At 42.9% G+C, this 26464-nt stretch overlaps 1 protein-coding gene across 5 annotated transcripts in view; it reads right to left on the reverse strand.

The window, feature by feature from the left end:
• The window catches only part of GK (glycerol kinase), a 381644-nt gene that overhangs the window by 284937 nt on the left and 70243 nt on the right, over positions 1–26464 (reverse strand). For all 5 annotated transcript variants that reach the window (XR_003856985.1, XR_003856986.1, XM_029603081.1 and 2 more), the window contains exons 5-6: positions 12383–12462; positions 4506–4643 (exon numbers count right to left, since the gene is read on the reverse strand). Coding sequence is in view for 3 of the 5 variants with exons in the window: in XM_029603081.1 (XP_029458941.1) it covers positions 4506–4643; positions 12383–12462 (218 nt within the window). In the remaining 2 variants the exon portion in view is untranslated. The remainder of the gene's footprint in view (positions 1–4505; positions 4644–12382; positions 12463–26464) is intronic.

Raw genomic sequence — 26464 nt, forward strand, 5'->3', positions numbered from 1 at the left:
AAAATAATTGCGAAGATTTGCGAAAACTGAGTTCTTTGCTTATAATACGCTAATGCTCTTTTGTAGTCCAGAGTATGGAATTGAGACTCCCTTTTGTTAGCATGAGGTTTAGGGAACAATATTGAAAGTGTAATGCTCTGAATGATATGGAAAGTTGAAACTACTTTAGGTAGAAACTTTGGATGAGTTCACAGAACTACTTTATCATGAAAAAAATTGTAGGTAAGGAAAATAGTGAACTAAAGCTTGGAATTCACTCACTCTCAGATCGATACTCTAAGGCCGCGGCAGTGCCGGGCGCACCCTCGTTCCCCGCACGCACAGTTCTCTTCACCTACCGCTCGATACTCTCTTCAAATTGCATGCAAATGCATGCCGCGGCTGCGAAGCGTTAGGCAAGCGTTAGGCCCGCGCAACCCATTTTACTGTATAGGCGCTAATACAGCGGGCGGGTGGACTCTCGGTGTTAAAACAATTAATAGACTTAATCGTTAACTGTGTTTATATCTGTTGGATCCACAACAATATTAAATCTGTAAAAAGTGTATATGAGCAAAATCAAAATTCAGAAATCACAGCAAAATAAACTTGATATATATAAAAAGACTATGTGTGCCAGACAATTGAGTGATGTTCGAATATAAAGACTGACCTTATCGCTTGTACAGTCAATCATATTCTTGTTAATGCGATGTATTTAATAACTTCTGGATTCAACAATTACATTGCTAGCAGAAATAGTCAATACTCCTGATACAAAAATAAATAAATAAGTTATCAATTAAATCTACATTTGAAACTCGAATGTGACTAAATATGATGTAGTGAATTAAAATTGAATACTTAAATGAATTGTATGAAAGAGTTGGTGAATCCTGTGAACATGTTAATGATAAAAATACAAATTTTAAAATTAAACAAAGAAAACTAATAAACTTTAGGACATACTGTTTTTAGAGAATTTATATAATGTGTATATTGTGTTAAATTAATTTGTGTCTTAAATAGTCGATCAGAAAAGTTAGTAATTATAGCAGACTCATAAAAATGATATATAAAAAATTTTTGTATAATGTCAAAATGAAAAAAAAAAAGAAACTCAGTTACAATTTTTTAATTAAAATGTGTATATTTAATAATTTGAGTATTTGGGAACAACAAGTATCATTTACATTTCATTATCTGAATTTTTTATCTACTAAGTACTGTTATCATACATTTAGTCGTAACACACATTGGATTTGTGCTGTCACGTCAAAGACACACCTCCAACATGATTGACAGGTGTGCTTCGTGCTCTCTTTTTTGATAAACACATCATAAAATGGGTATGCACCTAGCTCAGTAACACGTTTTTTTAATAGCAAATATAAAAAAAACTTCTTTTAAATAATATTGCTAGGTATCCCCCGGTATAATCAGCTTTTTGATTGACAACCCAATTTTGGCGCCAAAATTCTCTTTAAAGGCGTCTCAGCGGTAGTAGACTGAATGTTTGTCACTACAAGTGGGGACCCGTATTCAGAAGTGGACTGCAAAGTAATACACATTTTAATTAAAAAATTGTAACAGAGTTTCTTTTCTCATTTTGACGTTATACAAAAATTTTTTTATATATCATTTTTATGAGTCCGCTATAATTTCTAACTTTTCTGATGATCGACTCGATTATTTACATTTATACATATTTTATAGTAGTGGAATAGTCAATACTATGATTAACACTTCGATTTGGCGCCACAATTCCATTTTAATTTAATTAGCATCACTACTTTGAGAATTGCCGTATTAATTGGGGATTCTTTACTCTTGTCTTTTTTATTGATCATGCTAGTATGCACATTATATTTTTGTCTTAAAATCTCCTTCCATTAATATGATAGCACCCGAGTCTAATATAATGTTCTTCATTTTTTATTTGCAACACTCTATAGCAAGCCGGTTATAATTGATATGTTGTAATTAATCCGCTACAGATTTTGCTAATAATGAAAAATCTTTTTGTATGTGCTAAGATCTGTTCTCTTTATCTATTTTTGTATTTTTACACATTCATTCACATCTATACATTTAGTCAGATAATCACCTATCGGTAACATATAGAAGGAATCATTTCTTTTCCCCCTTAAGGGTTTATAATTTATTTAAGACACAAATTAATTTAACACAATATACACATTATATAAATTCTCTAAAAACAGTATGTCCTAAAGTTTATTAGTTTTCTTTGTTTAATTTTAAAATTTGTATTTTTATCATTAACATGTTCACAGGATTCACCAACTCTTTCATACAATTCATTTAAGTATTCAATTTTAATTCACTACATCATATTTTGTCACATTCGAGTTTCAAATGTAGATTTAATTGATAACTTATTTATTTATTTTTGTATCAGGAGTATTGACTATTTCTGCTAGCTATGTAATTGTTGAATCCAGGAATTATTAAATACATCGCATTAACATTGACTGTACAAGCATTGACTGTACAAGCGATAAGGTCAGTCTTTATATTCGAACATCACTCAATTGTCTGGCACACAGTCTTTTTATATATATCAAGTTTATTTTGCTGTGATTTCTGAATTTTGATTTTGTTCATGTACACTTTTTACAGATTTAATATTGTTGCGGATCCAACAGATATAAACACAATTAACGATTAAGTCTATTAATTGTTTTAACACCGAGTGTCCATCATTGTATATAAAAGGTAATTGTACCTCTCAGGATATTGTAAATTGCATTATTGCACAAAACCAATATTATTTATTAATATACAACAGTGAAGATGTTTTAAGTTTTATTCCATTTGTCACCATTTTAGAACATTTTCATATGAGTTTTTTATAAATAATTTTTTAATTTCTTAACTTTGTATTTATTGTTTAAGAAATTTATTTATTGTAATTATGTTTATATATGATTTGATTTCTAGCCCCTGAGGCAGCTGTTATAAACGGCGAAACTCGGCCAGAGTCGGGCTACATTGATCTTTTACGTCTCCACTTTAATAAAGGCATCTATTTTTTTGTATTTCCTAACGGCTTTCATAGATCGCCTACCTTTGTGTTTTTTGGGACAGACAGATGTAAGCCATCTTTGACAAAGAGCTTTTTACTGTTCCATACACGGCCCCAGCCCCTAATAAATCCAAAACTTTGTTCCTTGCATCGAGATTTGAGCCATACATTGAAGTTATTAATATGGCTTGGCCTCTCCTTCCCGTGAACAGGTAACACTTCTCAAAAAGGCAATGGGTGTCACCATGTGACTAATCTGCTTCGCTAGAGACTGGAAATTTCTCTGTACCGCTTGGATGCTGTTTCTAGCAAGGTCATTGGTTCCCAGATGTATGATAGTATCAACTTTAGAGTCTTTGCTTTCTTCTTTGATCACTATTTGAATAGCATTTCTGCTAGCCGATGATTCTGGGAGGCTTTTAACTGTTGTGTTTCCCTCGCTAAGAGTTCCCAGATTAGTGCCTCTGATGACAGTCATCCAGCACAATGAACATTTGCCTTTGGTTTCTGATTGTATTATGGAATTTCTGTATCCTCCCCATCTCTCTGCAACCTGTTTTATGTGAGCCGGGAGTGAGGGACCCTCTGCCCTGCTTTCAGCACTGATCTCACAAAGGCAAAGCTAAAAGCATAAACTTTGTTATCTTACGCTTCCAGTGCTGCCTCGAGCAGTGCGGGAGGCGCCAGGAGCAGGGCAGAGTGTCCCTCTGTCCCGGCTTGCATTTAAAAAAAAAAAAAAGATTATGAAGACGACAGGGAAGGGGGAGAGGTGGCCAGATCTGATTTTTACATAAATATATGGACTGGGTTTAATACTGGCACAACTTTAATGCTTAAAAAGAGGTGAATGTGTGTGTGTGGCGGGTGGGGTTAGAAGAGTAAGGGTTTGGTGGAGGAGGAAGGGGATTTAGTTACTGAATCTTAACGGAGGACAACGATACTTAGCTGCATATCTTTTAAAGATATGCAATTAAGTAGCATGTTATCCGGTCACACAAGGCCGGGTAACTTTATACCTGTTCAGAAGCAAGTCTAAAGTTATCCAGCTAACCTAGCTGTTTATATCTGATATACAGCTAGATTACCCAGATTTCTCATAGTCCCTCCTCGGAACGCCCTCAAAACTCCCTTTTATCCAGCTGAATATAACAGTGTATGTCATTACGTGGATAACTGTTAGGTTATCCATCTTAATGGCTTTTGAATATGGACTTCAAATATTTTCAACATTTTGTAACTGAGTGAAAAGCTACAGCAATCAATGCAGTTTTCTAACATTATGAAAAACCCAAAATTGCTCTGTCAGTCAACTTCAGCCTTCTATTACCTACATGCCACGACCTAACCTGCATGCTCTTCCTGCCATTATCTACAAAACAGATTTTCATTTGAATTTGTGCTACACAAAGTATTTGACAACCTTCTGAATTTTAGCTTGTAGCTCAAGTAGTTACAAAGTTAAAACAAAATGCGTACGTACCCATATAAGCCAACTGTCTATGGTACCAAATATGGCTCTTCCATCAGCTACGGCTTTTTTTACTTGTTCCACATTGTCCAGGAGCCATCGCAACTTCACTGCACTGAAATAAGTGCTAAGGGGCAGCCCAGTACGACACTATAAAAATGAGAAACATTGAGCTTTGTGTTCCAATCTAATGATATTATACTCATTACATGTACTTCTTTGGGGAGAAGGGAGACAACTTCCACTCACTAACTGAACTTAGGCCAGTGACATTGCCTTTTTGCTAGATGATACCCTATCATGTAGGAAACAGCTTACAGAAGCCTCCTTAGTAAGAAAGCACATATGGGAATTGTGAAAGCTTAGAGGAAACAACTAAGGTCAAGACCTTCAGTGTTATTCACAGGCGCTTTTCTTCAAGGACTTCCTAATGCCTCCTGCTGCAGCAGCTCCAGAGCACAATCTCTTCTGGATGAGAAAACCACCAGTCTCCTTTCAAAAGTATGTCTGTCTAAAAGTTATTAGGGTGCTGACTGAGCATTAAAGAATGCTCTCTTCCTGCAGCAGAATGCCAACCCAGGCTTCTCAAAGCATGGGAGACTTGGAGTCATGACTGAACATAGAATAATTTGAAGGTAAAAAGATTCACATTTTGAAACAATCTCAGGTTGTCTTCCTATGCTGAAAAGCAGACACTGCACCTTAACCCTATAAGACGAAACTTAAGAATCTAACTATTCCTGAAGGAATCATAATGATAGTCTGTATTAGCAAAAATCACAGAGATGCCACCAGCCCAAATCTAAATACATATATACCCTACAGGAAAAGAGATATGACAGACATTCAAATACAGTACTTGAAAAATATCAATGATGCAAAGGAGGTAAGCTTTTTTCAATGAAAGGGAAGTTCTACAAGGGGTCATGATAGATGGCTCCACGGGCTTAGACTCAGGAACAATATCAGGAGATATTTTCTCATAGAAAAGGTGATGGATGTGTGGAATGGCCTGCTGTAGCAGGCAGTGCAAGCTAAAACAGTAATAGACTATGTGTATCCCACCTATAAAAAGTCATGCTAAGCACAAAGGATCCTTAGTTACTAAAAGGTGAAGAGACAGCAGAAGCATGGCCTAATGGCAAAAGTTTAAAGTGTTCTACTTGTGCAATTCATACTAGTTTTGGGGATATCAGAACGAATGACAAAAAAGGAAAAAAATGAAGCATTAAAAGTCAAACACACAGCTGCTCATGTAGCTGATTTGTCTGGCAGTCTACATAGGGGACCTAGGAAGCTAGATAATTGTGCAACAACCACACTAGTATGGGAAGCTATTTAAAATATTATGGTGTGGTTCAGTTAATAGAAAGGGTCTTAGGCTTCAGCAAAACTAATTTTGTTAAAATGGGGACGAACTTAAAGAAATTGTTAGCTCAATGGGAAAATCTAGCAGAAGTAGAAGAGCAGTGGGCAAACATGGCAAGAAGAAAAGGAAAATTGGTTCTTACCTGCTAATTTTCGTTCCTGTAGTACCACGGATCAGCCCAGACTCCTGGGTTTTACCTCCCCTCCAGCAGGTGGAGACAAACCAATTTCTGTGGACTCTGTCGTAGACCCCTGAGGTGTCCCCTAGAGTCTGTCAGTATTCCACTGTACCCAAGCAGAACAATAATAAAGATTCACAACTGTCACTGAACAACCTCCCCCCGAAGAGCAGAGGGAAATGAAGAACTCGTAACTGAAACTGAAAAACAATGCCCTATAATTCTGACCCTAAACAGGGGGGCATATGAAACGATATACTACCGGCCGAGTGGACTCTCCCTGGGTGGGACTCTGGGCTGATCCGTGGTACTACAGGAACAAAAATTAGCAGGTAAGAACCAATTTTCCTTTCCCTGTACGTACCCGGATCAGCCCAGACTCCTGGGATGTACCCAAGCTTCCCTAACCAGGGTGGGACTGCAAGAGTCCCGCTCGGAGAACACTGGCTCTGAACTCCCTGGGCTAGGGTGCCTGGACATCACGTCTATAGTGTCTCGCGAAAGTGTGAGTGGACTTCCAGGTAGCCGCCCTACAAATCTCTTGCGGCAGCACCTGTTGACATTCTGCCCACGAAGTCGATTGCGAGCGCGTAGAATGAGCCTTAAGCCCGTCCGGAATCGACTGGCCCTGTACAAGGTATGCCGACACGATAGCCTCCTTCAGCCACCGGGCGATAGTTGCCTTGGAAGCTTTCTGACCCCTTCTGCGTCCACTCCATAAGACGAAAAGATGATCTGTCAAGCGGAAACTATTCGTGACCTCCAGGTAACGCAACAATACCCGTTTCACATCCAGCTTACGCAAATCTCTGGCCTCTGGCGAAGAGGAATCCAACCCCGCAAAGGAAGGAAGCTCCACAGACTGATTTAAAAGAAAGGCAAAGACCACCTTCGGGAGAAAGGATGGAACAATGCACAAGGAAACACCTGTGTCCGAAATCCTTAAGAAAAGCTCTCTGCAAGATAACGCCTGGAGCTCTGAAATGCACCTCGCCGAAACAATAGCGATGAAAAACACCATTTTCAAAGTGAGATCCTTCAGGGTCGCCCTCTTCAAGGGAGCAAAGGGGGCCGAGCAAAGAGCGCGGTGGACCAAATTGAGTTTCCAGGAAGGACAGGGATTCCGAACTGGAGGGCACAAGTGCTTCACTCCTTTCAGGAACCTAGCCACATCAGAATGCGAAGCAAGCACCACCCCCTGCACCTTACCTCGAAAACAACCCAACGCCGCTACTTGAAATCTCAAGGAATTAAAGGCCAGACACTTGGACAAGTCCGCCTGAAGGAAATCCAGAACTTCCGGGATTGAGGCCTTGGCAGGACGAATGTCCCGGTCCACACACCAGGACTCAAAGACCCCCCAGACCCTAGCATAGGCTCTGGAGGTAGAGGTTTTACATGAGTGCAAGAGCATGGCGATCACCGCAGGCAAATAACCCCTCGAACTTAACCGCTGCCTTTCAAAAGTCATGCTGCTAGACAGAAGCGAGTGACCACGCCGAAATAGACTGGCCCTTGGCGCAGTAGAGTTGGGACAGAGGAAACCGCAGTGGACCGTCGACGGCTAGAGTCAGAAGATCGGCAAACCATTCAGGAACCACTAGAATCACCATACCCGGGTGAACTTCTATGCGGCGCAACACTTTCCCGACCAATGGCCACGGAGGAAAGACGTACAACAGAACGTCCCTTGGCTAGGGTAGGGCCAGAGCATCTACTCCCTCCGCTCCCGGTTCTCGTCGCCGACTGAAGAAACGAGAAGCCTTGGCATTGAGACACGTTGCCATGAGGTCCATGGATGGCCTGGTCCAATGCTGGCACAGAAGACGAAAGGCCTCGTCTGAGAGCTCCAACTCCCCTGGATCCAACTGGTTTCGACTGAGAAAGTCTGCCTGCACGTTATCGACCCTGGCGATGTGGGAGGCCGCAATACTGTAAAGGTGCTGTTCCGCCCAGGCGATCAGCAGCCATGCCTCCGTCACCACTGGACAGCTCCTGGTTCCTCCTTGAAAATTGCTGTAAGCCACTGCTGTGGCATTGTCTGATAGTATTCTCACCGACCGCCCTTCCACCAAGAGAAGAAGAAGAGCCTGCAACACTAGCCAAACCACCCTGGTCTCCAAGCGATTGATGGACCAGGAGGATTCAGTCCTTGTCCATTGGCCCTGCACCGCTGCTCCCTGACACACTGCCCCCCAGCCGAAGAGGCTGGCATCGGTTGTGACCACAATCCACATGGGAATTTCCAAGTCCTCTCCCCGACGTAAGTTGTCTGGACACAGCCACCAATGTAGACTGGCACGCGCCACATCCGTCAGTGGCAACTGAAGCTGGAATTGCCGGGAAAGTGGACTCCAGCAGGAGAGCAACGCAGACTGCAGAAGACGCAAATGAGCAAAGGCCCAAGGAACGAGCTCGAGAGTGGAAGCCATCGACCCAGGACCTGCAAATAATCCCAGGCCGTGGGCTGAAGCATGGAACTGAATACATCCACCTGGGAAATCAACTTGGAAAGTCTCTCTTCTGTAAGAAACACCTTGCCCGAGACCGTATCGAATCTGGCTCCCAGAAACTCCAAGGACTGAGAAGGAATCAGATGGCTCTTGTGGGGGTTTCACCACCCAACCTAAGGAAGTCAACCTCTGGAGGACCTGCTGGGCTGCGGTCCTGCACAATTCCTCAGACTTCGCACGAATCAGCCAAACATCCAGGTAGGGATGAACCCTCGCGCTGCAGGGCTGCTGCTACCACCACCATCACTTTGGTGAAGACCCTTGGCGCTGTCGCAAGCACGAATGGGAGTGCACAAAACTGGAAATGCTGGCCGAGGATCGCGAACCGTAGGTACTTCTGATGATCCGGATGAATGGGAATGTGCAGATAAGCCTCCATCAGGTCCAACGATGCCAGAAACTCTCCCTTGTGGATGGATGCTATCACGGAGCGCAGAGTTTCCATCCGAAAACGAGGCACCTTCAGCTTCCGATTGACCTGTTTCCGATTGAGGATGGGGCGGAATGTTCCTTCTTTTTTCGGCACAACAAAATAGATTGAGTATCGCCTGCGCCTTAGTTCTCCAAGTGGCACTAGAACAATCGCGCCAAGGTCTCGTGTACCGCTTGTCTCTTTTGACTGCACGCACATGGGGAAATCATGAAGCAGTCGCGGATCGGCCGTGCAAAATCTAAAGCATAGCCGTGTTCGATTATGCTTAGGACCCATTGATCAGACGTTACCGTGGTCCACTCCTCCAGGAATAAGGACAACCTGCCACCAATCTTTGGAACGAGGAGTGAACCGGCCGCCCTTCATTGTGAAGGCTTGGGACCCCCATGAGATTGAGGGGCGCCATCTCTGGAAGACCACCGGCCTCGAAAGGAATGGGCCACGTGTTTTGACGGCTTTGTCCCTGACGGAACAATGAACCCGTGGAGCGGGAGGAGCGAAAACGTCGATTTCCCCGAAATCTCGCTCTCTGAGGGAAAGATCCTCTGATCCTAGGCCTGTCCTCCGGCAGCTTATGGACCTTGTTTTCTCCGAGGGACTTGATCATATCATCCAATTGCTGCCTGAACAACAACCTGCCTTTGAAGGGCAGCGAACTCAAATGCAACTTGGAGGATACATCCGCCGACCAATTGCGCAACCATAGTAGACGACGTGCGGACACCACCGCTCTTCCTGATGTCTGCAAAAGATCATACAGGGCATCCGCAGTGTAAGCCACCACAGACTCCAGCCTCCTTACCTGTAGTGACTGGGCTTCTGTAAGATCCACAGATGCTTGGAAATCCTGGATCCAGCAGAGACTGGCCCGCTGCGCGAAGCTGCTGCAGATGGCAGCCCGGACCCCGAGTGCCGAAATCTCAAAGATGTTCTTCAGATGTACCTCCAACTTACGGTCTTGCAAATCCTTCAAGGCTGCGGCCCCTGTTACCGGAATAGTCGACTTCGTCACCGCTGAGACCGCAGCATCCACTTTAGGCACCCTGAGAAAATCCAGCGTGTCTTCTGGGAGCGGATACAGCTTATCCATGGTCTGCTCACCTTTAAACCCAAATCAGGAGTGTCCCACTCCTTGAATAAAAGGTCAGACACAGAGAAGTGAAATGGAAATGACCGCGCTGGGCCTCGGAGGCCCAGCACCACCAAATCTATAGTAGCCCCTAGTCTGGAATCCTCCTGAGGGGCGTCAATCCCCAGTTCCTCCAAGATGACCGGAATAAGGGGATCCAGCTCGTCCTTTCTGAACAAGCGCACCACCTTGGGATCATCCCCCTCCACCGGAGGGAGCCCATGTGCTTGGATGGCGGAGCCTGGGTATCAGGGTCCATATCCTGATCAGGAAGTGGTCGCGGAGAATCCTCCTCATCTGAAGAGTCCGAGGATGGGTTGTCCCTCGGACGGACCATGGAACGAAGTGGACTTTTTTCCTTGGGCGCTCCACCAGCCTTCAGCGCTGGAATCCGCTTTCTGGATGAAGAGGGACCACCCCCTGGCTCCGCTGAAGCGGGTGTCCGGCGAGCTACCCGCTGCCCCTGCGGCTTACCAGCCCTGCGCTCCTTAAAAGCCTTGTGCATTAGAAGCCCAAAATCTGAGGTGAACGACAAAGACGACCCATCAAAGTCCTCTTCCTCGTCGTCCCCTACCAAATCCTCCTCAGGCCCTGTGAGACCGGTCCCTCCCGGTGCCCCAGGCCGCGGAGACAACGGGGGACGCAAAAGCCCATCCCTCACAGCAGTGTTTTTCTCTCCTCTCATGGTGCTCAAAATGGCCTCTGTTCCTGCGCTGAGCTGAATCGGGTCCGGGACCTGCCGAGGCAAAAGTGAACAGCCAGCTCCCCGACGCAATCGGGAGTCCCTGCCCGACAATTTCACTGGGGCAGCGACACCCGAGGAACCCTCTCCCCCCAACAAGCACGCCGTGCAGATGCCGGCTCGGGAGAGCCGCACATGGCACAGGCCACACCACGCGGCATAAGCAGCGGCCTAAATTTAGCCCGGCCAGAGAGAGGAGACGTGAGAACACAGGCCTACCCGACCGGGAGCTGTCCAGGTCCTGAACCGAGCGCACAGTAAACACCCACGGAGAGGAAGCAAAGCCGGCAGAGCAGGAAAAATGTAAAGGTGCAGAAACCCAATTTATAGAAACTTTTGTCACAGGATTAAAACTGGGCACGGGGGGCTAGCTGAAGGTGGGAGCCCGAGACCCCCAGGACCACCTTCAGCAGGCAGTTACAGGGTCCTCAACCCTCTGCTCCTGAGCCTCAAATACCAGGGAGGATGGTCCCACCAGGACCTGACAACCCCCTGGGAGGCTAATGGGAAAAGTAGCTGAACGCTTACTACCTGACCCCTGACTAAGCAACAAGTATCAAAAACAAAGCCGAAGCCTGACAAAAAACCTACAGATTCTAACCAAACAAATACCATTCCAGGGAAGCACCTCTTCCACCTGCTGGAGACAGAAGAATACTGACAGACTTTAGGGGACACCTCAGGGGTAAACAACAGAGTCCACAGAAATTGGTCTGCTCGAGGGGAGGTAAAACCCAGGAGTATGGGCTGATCCGGGTAAGTACAGGGAATCTATGGTTTTCAAATGTAGCTCAAAAGGTAAGGAAAAAAAAATTAGATGGTAACTTTAATCAGCCGTGCAGGCGTACATGTACATGCGTATGCTGGTTAGCACCAATGGATGCGGCCATTTTATACCATATCCATGTATGTTATAAAATCGGCAGTACATATGTACATGTGCATGCAATTTTATGAAGACATGCGCATGTGCACGCAAATGCTGCCTCTACCGCGTAAGTGGGGGGATTTTGCTAGGCACGCAAGCCAATGCAAATACCTGTTTCCCCAGTTTGTTCCCAGTTTACCCCGGTAAAAGGATAGGACTTCCTAAGCTCCCTACCTAGATAGCCTCCCCTTTACCCTAATAGCCCCAACCTTTCAAATGCTGCTGACTAGCCCTGATTTTTTTTTTTAAACTTACATGCCATCCATAGCAAAAGTAAAGTTATGCAGTAGGAGACTCTGGCGCGCAAGTATTAACGCGCAGACTTCATGTTACGATCCGAACCACCCATGTCCCGCCCATGCCACACCCCTTTTTTGATTTGTGCGTGTACCGGGAGATACACGCATACTTGTGTGCTTAAAATCCGTGCGGCATGCGCCAGCCCGAGACACGCAATATCTCCCAGCTTTGGCACGTAAAGGTGTTTTAAAATCTGGGCATGGTTGGTGAGGATCACAATCAAAAAACAAGAAAAGGAAAAGCTAAAGTAAAAGTTGAGATATTTAGAATATTAAATGATCTCATAATGTTCTTTACCTTTAAGAAGTTTTTATTCTTCCCTGGAATTTGATTCAAAAGCCTTTCGACAGTAGACTGGGTTCTCAGGTCAAGCCAGACTGCAACACAAAACATTAAAAAAAAAAAAAAAGTCATAATAAAGTAACAATTGTTCTTTTTACATGCTATTCAATGCCTGACATTCTATTTACTTTTTGACTGCCACTGAACACTGAGCCAAGAATTTTAAAGTATTGTCCACAAATGGCTTCAAGATCTTTTTCCTGAGTGGTAACTACAGTAGGAGCAGAAGACTTGTGATTTTTTTTTTTTTAAGTTTTCAGTATTTCATGAGATATTTCCTTAAATAAATAAAAAGTATTTTCATTTTGAGTTTTATTAGCATTGGAAAATAGTGAAGGGAGAGACCAATATTGGTCATTCAAGGCGATACCCACCCCTCAAACAGCCACAATATTGGCGGGAGACCTCTACTGACCAGCTCCCCTCCTTCACCACTGGATCCGAAGTGGCCCAAAAACAAACTAACAAAGGGCACTGGTCTAGTAAAATTGGATTTAAGCTTCTGCTTGTACATCATATAGAAAATATCTTTGACTTGAACACATCAAAGACTCTAGCTGGTTGTTTTCTTGATACAAACAGAACCTGAGATACATTGCTTGAGGAGCCAAGTCACAAAACAACTGTCCATTAAACATTTAAACTTTAGAGCTAAGGAGTGTATGTTTGGATGAAGCCATGTGTCTTGGTTATGTGGTACCAGGTTAGAAGAAGCTTTAGGTAGATTAAATCCCTTATGAACAGTTGAAATAGAAGAGGGAATCATATCTATCTGGGCTAGGAAGAGATTATCAGAATTATGGTCTCTTGTTAATCATTCAGTTTCACCAAGGTTTTGGCTATTAGCAACAATGGCAGACAGGCATAAAGAAGAACTTTCACCCAAATTGGAGAAAATATTTTTTCATTAAATGCACAACTAATATCTGGAATTCAATGTCAGAGGTTGTGTTAAAAGGTAATTAGCATAGCCGTGTGGACAAATTCCTGCAGAAAAACTCAATAAACAGTTAATAATAAGTTAGATTTGGGGACAGCCACTGCTTATTCCTGGGCTTGTGCTGCATGGTATCTACTATTTGGGCTCTTGCCAGGTATTTGTGGCACGGATTGGCACTGTTGGAAACAGGAACATAAGAATATAATACTTGCCATACTGGGTCAGACCAAAGGTCCAGCAAGCCTAGTATCCTGTTTCTAACAATAGCCAATCCAGGTCAAAAGTACTTGGCAGAATCCCAAGGGGTGAGTGGGTAGATAGATTCCAAGCTGCTTATCCCAAGAAAAAGCAGTAGGTATTTGCAATTCTTGCTTATTGATTGTTAATGGACTTTTCCTTCCAGGATGTCCAAATCTTTTTTTAAATGCAGCTACACCAATAGCTTTTACCACATCCTCTAGCAATGAATCTAGAGCTTATTTATCCACGGAGTAAAAAAATATATTTTCTCTTAGTTTTAAATGTATTACCTAGTAACTTCATTGTGTATCCCCTGATCTTTATACTTTTTGAAAGAGTAAACTGATTAACGTTGACACATTCGATGCCACTCATTTTATAGACCTCTATCATATCTCCCTCAGCCATCTCTTCTTCAAGCTGAAGAGTCCTAACCTCTTTAGCCTTTCTTATAGGGGGAATTATTCCATCCTCTTTAGCATTTTGGTCGCCCTTCTCTATACCTTTTCTAAACTATATCTTTCTTGAGATGTGGTGACCAGAACTGCACACAGTACTTAAGATGAGGTCGCACCATGGAGTGATACAGCGGCATCATATTCTTTGTTTTATTCTCCATTCCTTTCCTAATAATCCCTAGCATTCTATTTGCTTTCATGGCTGCTGCTGCACACTGAGCAGAAGATTTCAATGTATTTTCAATGACACCTAGATCCTTTTCCTGAGTGGTGACTCCTAATGGGGAACCTTGCCTTGTGTAGCCATAATTCCCTAAGTGTATCACTTTGCTCTTATTATTTATTTAAGCATTTTATATACCGTCATTCTTAATAAAGATCACAACAGTTCACAAGAGACATTCATAGATCATGGCTATTCGATAATTTGATGAGACATTCATATTATGGGTCTATATATTCATAGGGCCAGATCAATATATTCATGATTCAGGTAGATACTTGAAAGAGGAATAGTACATGACATGGGTCGATACATTCATGCATTTGTTCAATACATTCATAACTCAGTCAATACTTGAAAGAGAAATAGTAGATGAAATGGTGAGTTCATGACAAAGAGTATGCATAAATAATTCTTCACTTTAGGTTGAGTATATCTGAGTGGGAATTATTTGAGAATGTAATTGTTTAGTTCATTGTCAATTTAGAGACTCCTTTCTTCTAATTAACTTAGGTTGAACGCCTTTTTGAAGCGACATGTTTTTAGCTCCTTTTAAAATTTCTTTTTGTCTGGGCTCAGTCATAGCCTTCCAGGTAGGGAGTTCCACAGATGTGGTCCATCAATGGAAAAGGCATTGTTAGGGACAAAGAGTAAACCCTTATTTTGGGATCTTAATGATCGTTGGGGATTATAAGGTTGTAATGATATGCCACTCATATCAGTGTTATTTGAATGAATAATGTTAAATATTAAATTTAGTTCTTTAAATTAGATTCAGAAGTGAACTGGTAACCAGTGTAATAAGATTAGTTCTGGAGAAATGTGATCTAAATTTTTGGCTCCTAGTAAGAGTCTCTTGTCCACATTAAATTTAATTTTCCATTTACATGCCCAGTCTTCCAGTTTGCAATGTCCTCTTGCAATTTTTCACTATCCTCTTGTGATTTATTAACTTTGAATAATTTTGTGTCATTGGCAAATTTGATCACCCCAGTTATTCCTATTTCCAGGTCATTTATAAATATATTTAAAAAACAGCGATCCCAGAACAGATCCCTGGAGCACTCCACTATTTACCCTTCTCCACTGAGTGTGTTTACCATTTAGCCCTACTCTGTTTCCTATCTTTTAACCAGTTCTCAATCAACAATAGGACACTGCCTACTCATGACTTTTTAATTTCCTAAGAAATCTCTCACGAGGGACTTTGTCAAATGCTTTCTGGAAATCCAGATACATCATACCAACTGGCTCACCTTTATCCATGTTTATTTATGCCCTCAAAAAAATGTAGTAAATTTGGGAGGCAAGACTTCCCTTGCTAAATTCATGTTGGCTCTGTACTATTAAATTATTCATATCTATCCTGGGATTGATAGACCCTTGGCCCCACTCAGTTTGGCAGTTCTACTATTGTTCTTAAGGATCGTAAGAACATAAGACTTGCCATACTGGGTGAGGCTAAAGGTCTCAAGTTCAATATCCTGTTTCCAATAGTGGCCAATCCAGGTCACAAGTACCTGGCAGGATCCCAAACACTAGACAGACATGGTGTTAGGAGCATGGGATCTATCTGGTTAATAGTAGTTTATGGACTTCTCCTCCAGCCACTTATCCAAACCTTTTATTAAAACCCAGCTATGTTAAAGCAGAGTTGCTTACCTGTAACAGGTGTTCTCCTAGGACAGCAGGATGAAGTCCTCACATATGGGTGACATCACTGGATGGAGCCCTATCACGGAAAGCTTTTCTGTCAAAGTTTCTAGTTTTGGCAAACTGTAGATTAAAGGGATCTTTGGATATTTAGCCACCAGAAAACTTTTTTCATTACTTGTCAAAAATTGTGACCCATCACAACAGGACCAGGAGTTTTCAAAACTCCTGGTCCTGTTGATCCACACATTCTCACGTTTCAAACTTTAGTTCTGAAAGACATTGAGAATTTTGAAAATTCTAAATGTAAGATCTTTTGTAATTTGCCTCTAGAACAGCAAGAAGCCTTGCGCTCATTAATTGTTTGTGATAAGATCATTATTAAACCTGCCAATAAGGGGGGTGCTATTGTCCTACAAGATCGGACAAAATATGAATGCAAGCTTATGGAGCATGCAAATAACACCACTTTTTTATAGTAGAATACAACAGGACCCCACCAGTCATTTACAGAATCAAATTAAAGACATTGTTGATGGATCACAATTTTTGTGAAGTAATGAAAAACGTTTTTTGGTGGCTAAATATCCAAAGATCCCTTTAATCTACAGTTTGCCAAAAATTTATAAAGATTTACAAGATCCCCCGATAAGGCCCATCGTTTCCTTAAGGCAGCGGTTCTCAACCTGTGGGTCGCGACCCCGGCGGGGGTCGAACGACCAAAACACAGGGGTCGCCTAAAGCAGGGTCCCCAACCACCGGTCCGCGGACCAGTACTGGGCCGTTGGGGTTTTTTGCCGGTCCGCGGCGCCGCGGATGCTGCGGGGAGGCGGGACGAAGCTGGAGACCTGCCTCCTCCAACCCCAAAAGGGAAGAGACATGGCCCAAAAAGCTAGCGCGTCGTGGTGAAATATGTTGCTGGAGCCGCGCAGGCAGGAAGGAGGTGTATCAGCCACTGCAGGTGCTCCTCCTACTTCCTTCCTGCCCGCCCTGCCCCGGAAGACAAATGTTGCCGGAGCCGCATGGGCAGGAAGGAGGAGGCGCATCAGCCGCGTGGGTAGAAGAGGCGCTTCAGCCGCATGCAGAAGAGGAGCAGCGGGGCCGGGAAGATTAGGGCCGCTGCAGAGCCCATCCTGTGGCAACCCGTAAAGAAGAGGCCCAGAGGTGAGAGAGAGGTGTGTGCGAGTATGAGATGAGTTGAGAGATTGTGTGTGAGAGTGAGTTGAGAGACTGTGTTTGCAGAGACAGCATGTGAGAGCCTCTGTGTGTGTGTGAAAGAGACAGCATGTAAGAGTGCTGTGCTTGAGCAAGGCAGCATGTGGGGGTGTGAGAGAGCCTGTGTGTGAGACTCAGACAGCCTGTGCCAGTGAGAGACTGTGTGTATGAATGATTGCATGAGAGAGAGAGCATGTGACAGTGAGAGCCTGTGTGTGTATGTGTGTGTGAGAGAGAAATGCATGTGAGAATGAGAACCTGACTGTGTGTTTGAGGGAAGAAGACAGGTGGAGAGAAAAGAAATAGAAAAAAAGGCAATATAAAAGGAAATGGCAAAAATAAGAAAGGGAAGCAGATGTAAAAAAAAAAAAAAATAAATTACTTTTTACTGATTGGCACATGTAATCTTTGGGAATGTGCAAGAGTAGCACTTTCTCTATGCGGATCTCACAATGTACGAGATCAACATGTAGGAAGTGGAAACCCACGGGGCCTGCACAGAGGAGGCAGCAGAATGGGCTTCAGTGCCAATAGCAGCAATCAGCGCCTCCCCAATAGCCAAGTGGCAGCAGTGGCAGTAATTAGATTAATTGTTTGACTCAGCTGGAGGTGACAAAGTATGAAGCGGGATGTGAAATCAGCTTTATCTGGTGGAGAATTAGGATTGCTGTTACACATGAACTGTATTTGGCAAACATTAAAGGGAGCCAGGATAATCAATTGAAGCCTGCAGCTGAGGACTGATTCATTATGACTCATGTAGAAATTAGTGCATTTTCCAGATTAGTCTGCATAACACAATTCTCAACATTCAGCATTATTTCTGCTGCATAGAGTTTTATCTGAGAGGCTCTGAGGTTGTGAGGGAGCCAGTAAGAGTGAGAGCATGAGTGTGTATGAGAAAATCCAGGGGAGTAAGAGTGTGTGTGAGTGGGGGGGCGGGAGAGAGTGTCTTACACCCTGAGAGTGTGTCAGTGTCTGTGAGAGCGAGAGGTTATGGTGGGTATAAGAGCATGAATGTGTATGTATGTGACAGTGTATGTGTGTGAGAGAGAATGGACATGTGAGTATGTGTGAGAGAGAGAGAGGGATAACCTCCAAATCCTCAGCAATACCAGGATGACTGGAAATCAAGAGCTCCCACATATGGACAGCAGGGGCTTTTTAAAATACTTATTAGTTTTAATTATTGGGTGCTGTTTGATATATGTGCTGTTTTGAAATATTTTATTGGTGTTTGGGAAATTATAAAAATGTATATGATTTTAATTAATAGAAATTCTATTTATCAGTAATTTTAAAATATTCTTTTATTAGTATGGTTTTACTATTATAACTGATGCTTTATGTTTCTTAATTTTATTGTTTTATGAGGAATGGTGGTTCTGTTTATAAATGTCATAATAAATAAGTATGCACTAAAATCCAACCCCATCCATAACCCCGCCCCCATATGACCAAAGCCCCGCCCTCGCCTCGCCCCCACCCCGCCGGGCCATGGAAAAATTTATTATTTTTTGGTTTGGGGTCACCGCAACATGAGGAACTGTATTGCGGGGTCACGGCATTAGAAAGGTTGAGAACCACTGCCTTAAGGGGATTGGTGTTGGAGCCTCCAGCGATTTTTGTGGATCTTTTTTGCAACCATTGGTAGTGAAAAAACCTTCTTATTTGAAGGATACAATTCATTTTTTAACAATCTATTAGAAGCACAGGTTGAGCATGGATCCATATTAGCAACCATGGACATTCACAGTCCCTTTATATTTTCATTCCCCAACTGGCAGCTTTGGCTATTGCCACAAATGCTCTTAGAGAAAATGAAGGTCCTTCTAGGATCCCTGAAGATTTAACACAATTGACTGCCCTTGTACTATTTAATAATTATTTCAGTTTCAAAGATGAATTTTTTCACCAGGATCATGGCATCCCCTATGGGGTTTTCCTTAGCCCCTTCTATGGCCAATCTATATGTTGCTGACTTTAAGGAAAAGTTCATATATCCTTCTCAGTGGTGGATCAACATTTTTAGATGGTACTGGTATATAGATGATGTTTTTATTATTTGGAATTCGTCAAAAGAATCCTTTGAGGAGTTTGCATCTTGGATTAACACTTTAGATGAACATTTAAGTTTCACTTATCAAATTAGTGAAACTTCTATTGTGTATTTAGACTTTTTGGTATCAGTACAAGAACAACCGAAAATTAACTGACAAGAAATAATTTGCTACGTTACCACAGCCATTATGTATTACCCTTCAAGAAAGGATTGCTAGTTTCCCAATTTTTTTGCATTAAACGTATTTGTTCATCTGAAGCTGAATTTGAGAAACAGGCTACTTCATTGACTAGCAGGTTCAAATCCCGAGGATATCCTATGAAGGTCATCAAACAGGCTTATAAGAGAGCTAAATTTAGTGACCGGGATCAACTTTTAAAATATCTGACAAGAAGGGATCAAAACCGGTTTGTCTGTGTATTACAACAGCTACTTTGACGATAATGTCATCTATGAGAAAGCACTGGCACGTTCTTGCCCTTCATGGAATCTTTAAGGAGTTGCCATTATTTGCTATCACCCGTGGCACTAATATACGTGACAAAGTGGTGTGGGCTTCTGCCACCATTAGATCAGATACTGTCCACATTGAAAAAGGCAGTCATTACAAGTGTGATAACTGCAGCTTCTGTTATAATACCATCGAAGGAGAACATTGGCATGATCCTGTTACAGGATATTTATTTAAGAACTTTTTTATACCAGCATTAGTGGGCACATCATGCTGGTTCACATTCAACAAAAGATTGGAAAATACATTGGGTTGGGATCAAATGGAGAGAAGAGGACAAGGTGAAAAATAAAGGAACAAACGGTCAATGAACTTGCCAAAAGCAGGCATATATCAGAAATTAACAAAGTGGGTAGCGGAAGGTATAGAACAGGAGCTATATACAGGGTACAGTGGCATATGCAAGGGTTCGGAACAATATACAGTGTACATGGCAGAAATTCAATATACAGTATTCATGGTTTGGAACAATATACAGTGTATATGGCAGAAATTCAATATACAGTATTCATGGCTGATTTCAGATAGGGGGAGAGGAGGTTAGTCGGGGTAGGCCTGTTTAAATAACCATGGTTTAAATAACCATATCATGTGAAGAGGAAGGCTTTGACAGATTGTTCTACTCATCAGGTTATATATATTTTGGTATGTCCGTGTCCTAAGGTTTACGTTGGTCATACTAAGAGCGGAAAAATCAAGAATTACTGAACATCGTTCTAGGATTAACACTAGAACTTTGTCTGCCCCCTGATTGCCCATTGTGTTGAACTGGGACATACTTTTGAACATCTGCGATGGACAATCATTGATAATTTTTCTAGTGATTTAATATCTTTTTTTGAATTACAGGGAACAGTGGTGGATTTATAAATTGAAAACTGAGTTCCCTAAAGGTTTAAATGAACAATTAGACTGATCATCTTTACTATGAATTAACCCTTTTTTGGGGGGGGGGGGGGGTTTGGTCATGTGGTTTATATTCTGGACATTTATGTCATTCTTTTGGTCACATGGTTTGGTCCTTTAAAAATGGCCACTGTGATACGTAACCGTTGATGACCATTTTGTGAACGCTAGTGCATGGAACTTGATGCTAATAGTAAGATAATTCCCTGTTTGGTGAGCCTGGACTCCTGATGAAGGATTTAATCTGAAACCTGGCCATGTTGGGGGTAAAGGAATCGCTACCGAATCATTTTAGAAGTGTTTGATGAATCTTCAGGACAGTTTGGATGTGCAGGTAAGTAACAATTTTTCTACTCCATGCGATTTAAGAATTCATCTGAATTTATCCGAATTGATGTTTCACGGCTTCAATTTTTTGTTTATATATTTTTTTTTAGTTTTTACCTATACAAAAAAACCCAGGGGATGGTGGTTAGTTGATGATTACAACATTAGTAGGTAACCGGGATGGTACCTGTATACATGATATGAAACTACCACTTTCTCTAAAAAACCTTTTTTTTTTTTTGAGACGTTGGTTGTCTGGAAATAGTTTGAAATACACAGTACAATATTTTTTCAAATTCAAAATGTATGTGAGTTTATTTTGGGTACTTTGTTGAGTTTACTCACATTTTGGCAATTTTTTTGTTCTTGTAGTTGCTTGAAACCAGGCAGACCTCCACAGACTGGCTGCGATCCCCAGTATGTGGATCTGAACAGGTATTATACAGATGCATATGCCAAGCCTGTACCGGAGTGGTGGCCAGTCTGTGGAAGTCTGCCTGATCCCAAGCAACAGCAGGCCTCAGAGCTGTCTGCTCTTGGGCTGTAGTTATTCTCTAGCCTACAACACTCCCTCACTCCTCCTCAATCGTCACACAGCTGCTGACATGGTGTTTGAGAAGTCTGCAAGCAGGCAGAGGTATCTAATGAGAAGGTTGTGTAGTGGACAAGTGATGAAGCGAAGTTTGCAGCTAAAACTCTCCCCTAAAATCAACAGCAGAAATGGGCCACCACTTCTATGTATGCACACAAAACATATCGAGCTACAAATGGCAGAATCTTTGTAGACCTAATCTGCCAGTTTACACATATGGCAGAGTAAGTCTCAAATGCTGTGGCTTGGTGTGGTAGCCTCTAAGTGTAAGATATGTTCTCCAGAGAGGTGGGTAAGTAGGTCACTGTCTCAAAGAGGGGGACCCTCTAATAGGTCTAATAGGCATGATGGCAGGCATCAGGCCCCCCCCCAAAAAAAACAAAAAAAAACCTGACCCTCCCTGGCAGCAGCAGCTCTTGGAACCATGCACACTCCCAAACAGGACAATTAGGCCCACTCTAGATACTAGGTGGAAGAGCCTCAAGGTCCGGGGGGGGGGGGGGGTTAATGGAAGGTGTACACTACAGCAAGATATCTACTGATCCATATCAGAGGTATGATGCTGGCAAGTTTCACAACCCCCCCCCCCCCCTTCTCAACACAAGGAATAAATAGTGTGAGCCCTAGGTGGAATGTTATTTGTCTAAGAGTCAGGCCATTCTCCTTATCCGATACAATCATATCTCTAAGGCACCCTTGAAAAAAGAGTGGAAGCACAGGATTGCTGGTGTCCAAAGGCAGTATTGTACAAAATGGATGCACACACACTGCGTGCTCTAGGATATGCATAAGTGTGGTAATGGAGGAAACAAGGCCAACATCACCCCCAGACACAGATGTACACTAAAGCTAACACAGCATGTTGCTCACCCAGATGCACAAAATGGCTCATAGATGGGTACAGACTACCTCCTGCACTTTGTGTACCTACACATGGCTAATGCATGTTCCTGCCCTATTCCTAATCAACCATCACTGATATCTGTAGCAGCCTGGTCCATAACTGCTAATGAGGGAATTAGAGTCCTAACTCACACAGAAGATTATCTACACCTACTAGCATGACACATCTGTGAAAAGCATATATGATAAGCACTTTGTCAGATGTACTGATATGGGCCCCTCAAGCCCTCAGGTGGCATTAAATGCTCATCTTGGAAGAGACCAACACAAGAAAGTGCCTAAGCCATCATGCCAATCACATGAGACCTCTGGAGGCAATTGGTCTATACATTCAGCATATTGGCAGGTTTCAGAATGGGGCACAGTATTGGCTCCTGAGATCATCAGCTGTTAATACCTTCTGTAGCCTTTATGCTATACACAGAGCTGATTATTGAGTGTACCAGCACACCTGCCTTTCTGACCACAAACTGTAAAACTGAACCACCACATGAGACACAGCCTATAGGACAGCAACTTTTCCATCTTAGCCACAAGTCATGGGAGTCCTGTGGACCAGCAAGGGCCTCCAACCATAAACCACCAGAAATGTAGTGACTCACCTTGGAAACTGACCAAGGTGAGTCAGTCTGCAAGTTGTTTACCCCAGGAGTCCTCAACCTATGTGCTTTAAGGGTAGCCACAGAAAGCATAAAGGAGTGTACTGATACTAGCTATCGCAACAAAACACTCTGCATATTTTATAGGTACATATATACAGAAATACTATATGACTAGTACTGATCTGGATCGGCCAAGGGCCTTGCAGCACCATGACATTTCCATATTTGACAAAGGCTACCTGTGATGAGTCAGGTGAGAAAAATTGCTTCTAACACACCTTTGTGTTGGGTTCAATGAGGTGAACTTTTTCTTAGGAAATATGTGGGTGCTATTAGAGTCATTAGAAAGTACACTCTGACCTTGACATTTCAAAGGTGACTTTCAAATAAAAGTGAAGGCATGACACCATCTGATTCCCAATCTTGCCTTCACACAGCCTGACCAGCCTCCGAGAAGCTAACATTACCAACATGACATCCCAATGGACAATGCCCTCACTATCTGTACAGGATAGTTGACATTTTGCCTAGGCAGGTGTAGCAGGGTGCATGCAACCACAGAAGTATGCTAGCTTGCAATGAATTTGAGCATTGTGGGAATGCCACAATCTTTGACAGGCACTTTACTAAAGCCTGTAACTAAAGGCCTGCTAGATGAGCACTCTGACAGCACTGGCTCTGAAACAGCTGAGGCAGTGCGGTCAGGAGTGTCTTTACAGGCCCATGTGACACAAAGTATCCGATGTAAAGGTACAAAACTTCCAATGCACATGGATGTCAGCTATGGGATGAGGGAGGCACATTCTTTTCTCCTGGCTGCGCTGTATGCTTAGAATAGTCTTCCTGAACTGGTGCGTCATGCTTCCTCTCTTGCCATGTCTAAATCCCACCTAAAGACTCACCTTTTTGAAACAGCTTTTAAATCTTATGCCCGATTGTCTGCTTTTAGTCTTGTTACCTTTCTTTTCTTTTTAGCCATTGTCTTACTTTATGAAATACCCCAAGTCGCCTGTCCTGTATGTTTGTTTTATTAGATTTTAAGCTCAATCGAGCAGGGACTGTCTTTTTGTATGTTCGTACAGTGCTGAGTATGTCGTGTAGCACTAAAGAGAGTAGTAGTAGTAGGAGTAGAAGTGTTAGAAACACTTGGCTGGGCTCCCTTCCCGATACAAAATTATTCAGAGTAGTTAAATCACAAGCGGATTGTGATACTGTTTATGTACCACATTGTTACTGTGTTGTCTGTTCGCATCAGCACATTCTTGTGTGAGAGGCAGTCTTTGAAGGCATAAAGGGCATAGTGTATCGAAGTTCTAGAAAGTTTATTTGAGACTTTGCTTCGAGCGAGGTCCATGTACCTTGCATTTGGAAGTTGTTGATGTGAGCTCCCCAACCCAAGGTGGATGCATCCGTCGTCAAGATTACTTGCTGGCTGCTGGAATGGTAGGCCAGTCTGTAAAGTTGGTTCGTTTGTCCACCAGCGAAGTGAGAGACGTAACTGGTGGGTGACTCGTAATAGGGACGACAGTGGCTGAACAGCTTGGAGGCACTGAGGTTTCAAAGTCCATTGAGTCCTTCTCATGGCTAACTTCGCCATAGGGGGTAACGTGGACTATAGACGCCATGTGGCCCAGTAGTGTAAGAAATTGATGGGCAGAGGCTACTTTGCACATGCTCAGAGAATTTGCAAGTTTTGCAAGGTTGTGCGCACGGTCGTTCAGTAGAAAAGCTTTTGCAACCGTGGTGTCGAGGTCTGCTCCAATGAAGGTAAGGAGCTGAGATGGATTCATATGTGATTTCTGATATTTGATTAGGAATCCCAGGGAATGTAACAGAGTCATGGTGCTTTTTAGGGCAGCGAGAGCTCCTTGCTTGGATTGACTCTTGATGAGCCAATAGTCTAGGTAGGGAAAAACGTGAATGCTGTTTTTTTCTTAGATGTGCAACAGGTACTTCAAGGCATTTTGTGAACATCTGAGGTGCTGAAGCCAGTCCGTATGGTAGAACTCTGTATTGGAAATGTTTTTGCCCCACTATGAATTGTAGATACTTTCGATGTTGTGGGGAAATGGGGATGTGAGCATAGGCATCTTGCAAGTCCAGAGAACAGAGCCAATCTCCTTATTGTAATAAGGGAAGAATGGTCCCGAGGGAGACCATCCTGAATTTCTCTTTTTGAAGAAATTTGTTGAGATGGCGGAGGTCTAGAATGGGACGGAGGCAGCCTGTTTTCTTTGGAATTAGGAAATAGCGGGGGTAGAACCCTCTGCCTTGTAGAGACTGAGGAACAGTTTCGACAGCCCTGGAATTCAACAGGGTGGAGAGTTCTGACTCTAGACGAGATGTGTGGTTGTGCGACCACAATGGAGTGGGTGGTGAATCCGGAGGTACATTAGAAATTTTTACATAAGAAATTGCCATGCTAGGTCAGACCAAGGGTCCATCAAGCCCAGCATCCTGTTTCCAACAGAAGCCAAACCAGGCCACAAGAACCTGGCAAGTACCAAAGCACTAAGAAGATCCCATGCTACTGATGCAATTAATAGCAGTGGCAATTCTCTAAGTAAACTTGATTAATAGCAATTAATGGACTTCTCCTCCAAGAACTTATCCAAACCTTTTTTGAACCCAGCTACACTAACTGCACTAACCACATCCTCTGGCAACAAATTCCAGAGCTATATTGTGCATTGAGTGAAAAAGAATTTTCTCCGATTAGCCTTAAATGTGCTACTTGTTAACTTCATGGAATGCCCCCTAGACCTTCTATTATTCGAACGTGTAAATAACCAATTCACATCTACTCATTCAAGACCTCTCATGATCTTAAAGACCTCTATCATATCCCCCCTCAGCCGTCTCTTCTCCAAGCTGAACAGCCCTAACCTCTTCAGCCTTTCCTCATAGGGGAGCTATTCCATCCCCTTTATCATTTTGGTTGCCCTTCTCTGTATCGTGAGAAATTTGAGACAGTATCCTCTGTTCATGATGGCTAACACCCACTGATTTGTGGTTTTAAGGTGCCAGTTTTGTATGAAATAATGGAGGCGACCTCCTACAGGTAAGTCTGGTCTTGGATTGTTGGAGTGGCTGCTGCTCTCTGGAAATCTTTCAAAATCCAGCTGCCGGTCCTGTTTGATGAGGTGGTTGAGTCCTGGTTTGTTTTGTCTGGCGTGGACATCCCCGTTGAGGTGGTCTTGCAGGTCGCACACTAGATGCGGGTGGGTAGTATCGACGAGGTCGGTAGAAGGGTTTTTTATTAGTGTCTCTTCTTATGGGCTTTCGAGCTGAGGATGGATGCTCAGCCGGTAACTTTGAAAGCATCTCATGATGGTCTTAACTATGAGACAGCATCTTGAATTTTATCACCGAAGAGGTTGTCCCTGGTGCATGGAAGATCTGCCA

Source organism: Rhinatrema bivittatum, chromosome 5, assembly GCF_901001135.1.
Source record: "Rhinatrema bivittatum chromosome 5, aRhiBiv1.1, whole genome shotgun sequence".
NCBI lineage: Eukaryota > Metazoa > Chordata > Amphibia > Gymnophiona > Rhinatrematidae > Rhinatrema > Rhinatrema bivittatum.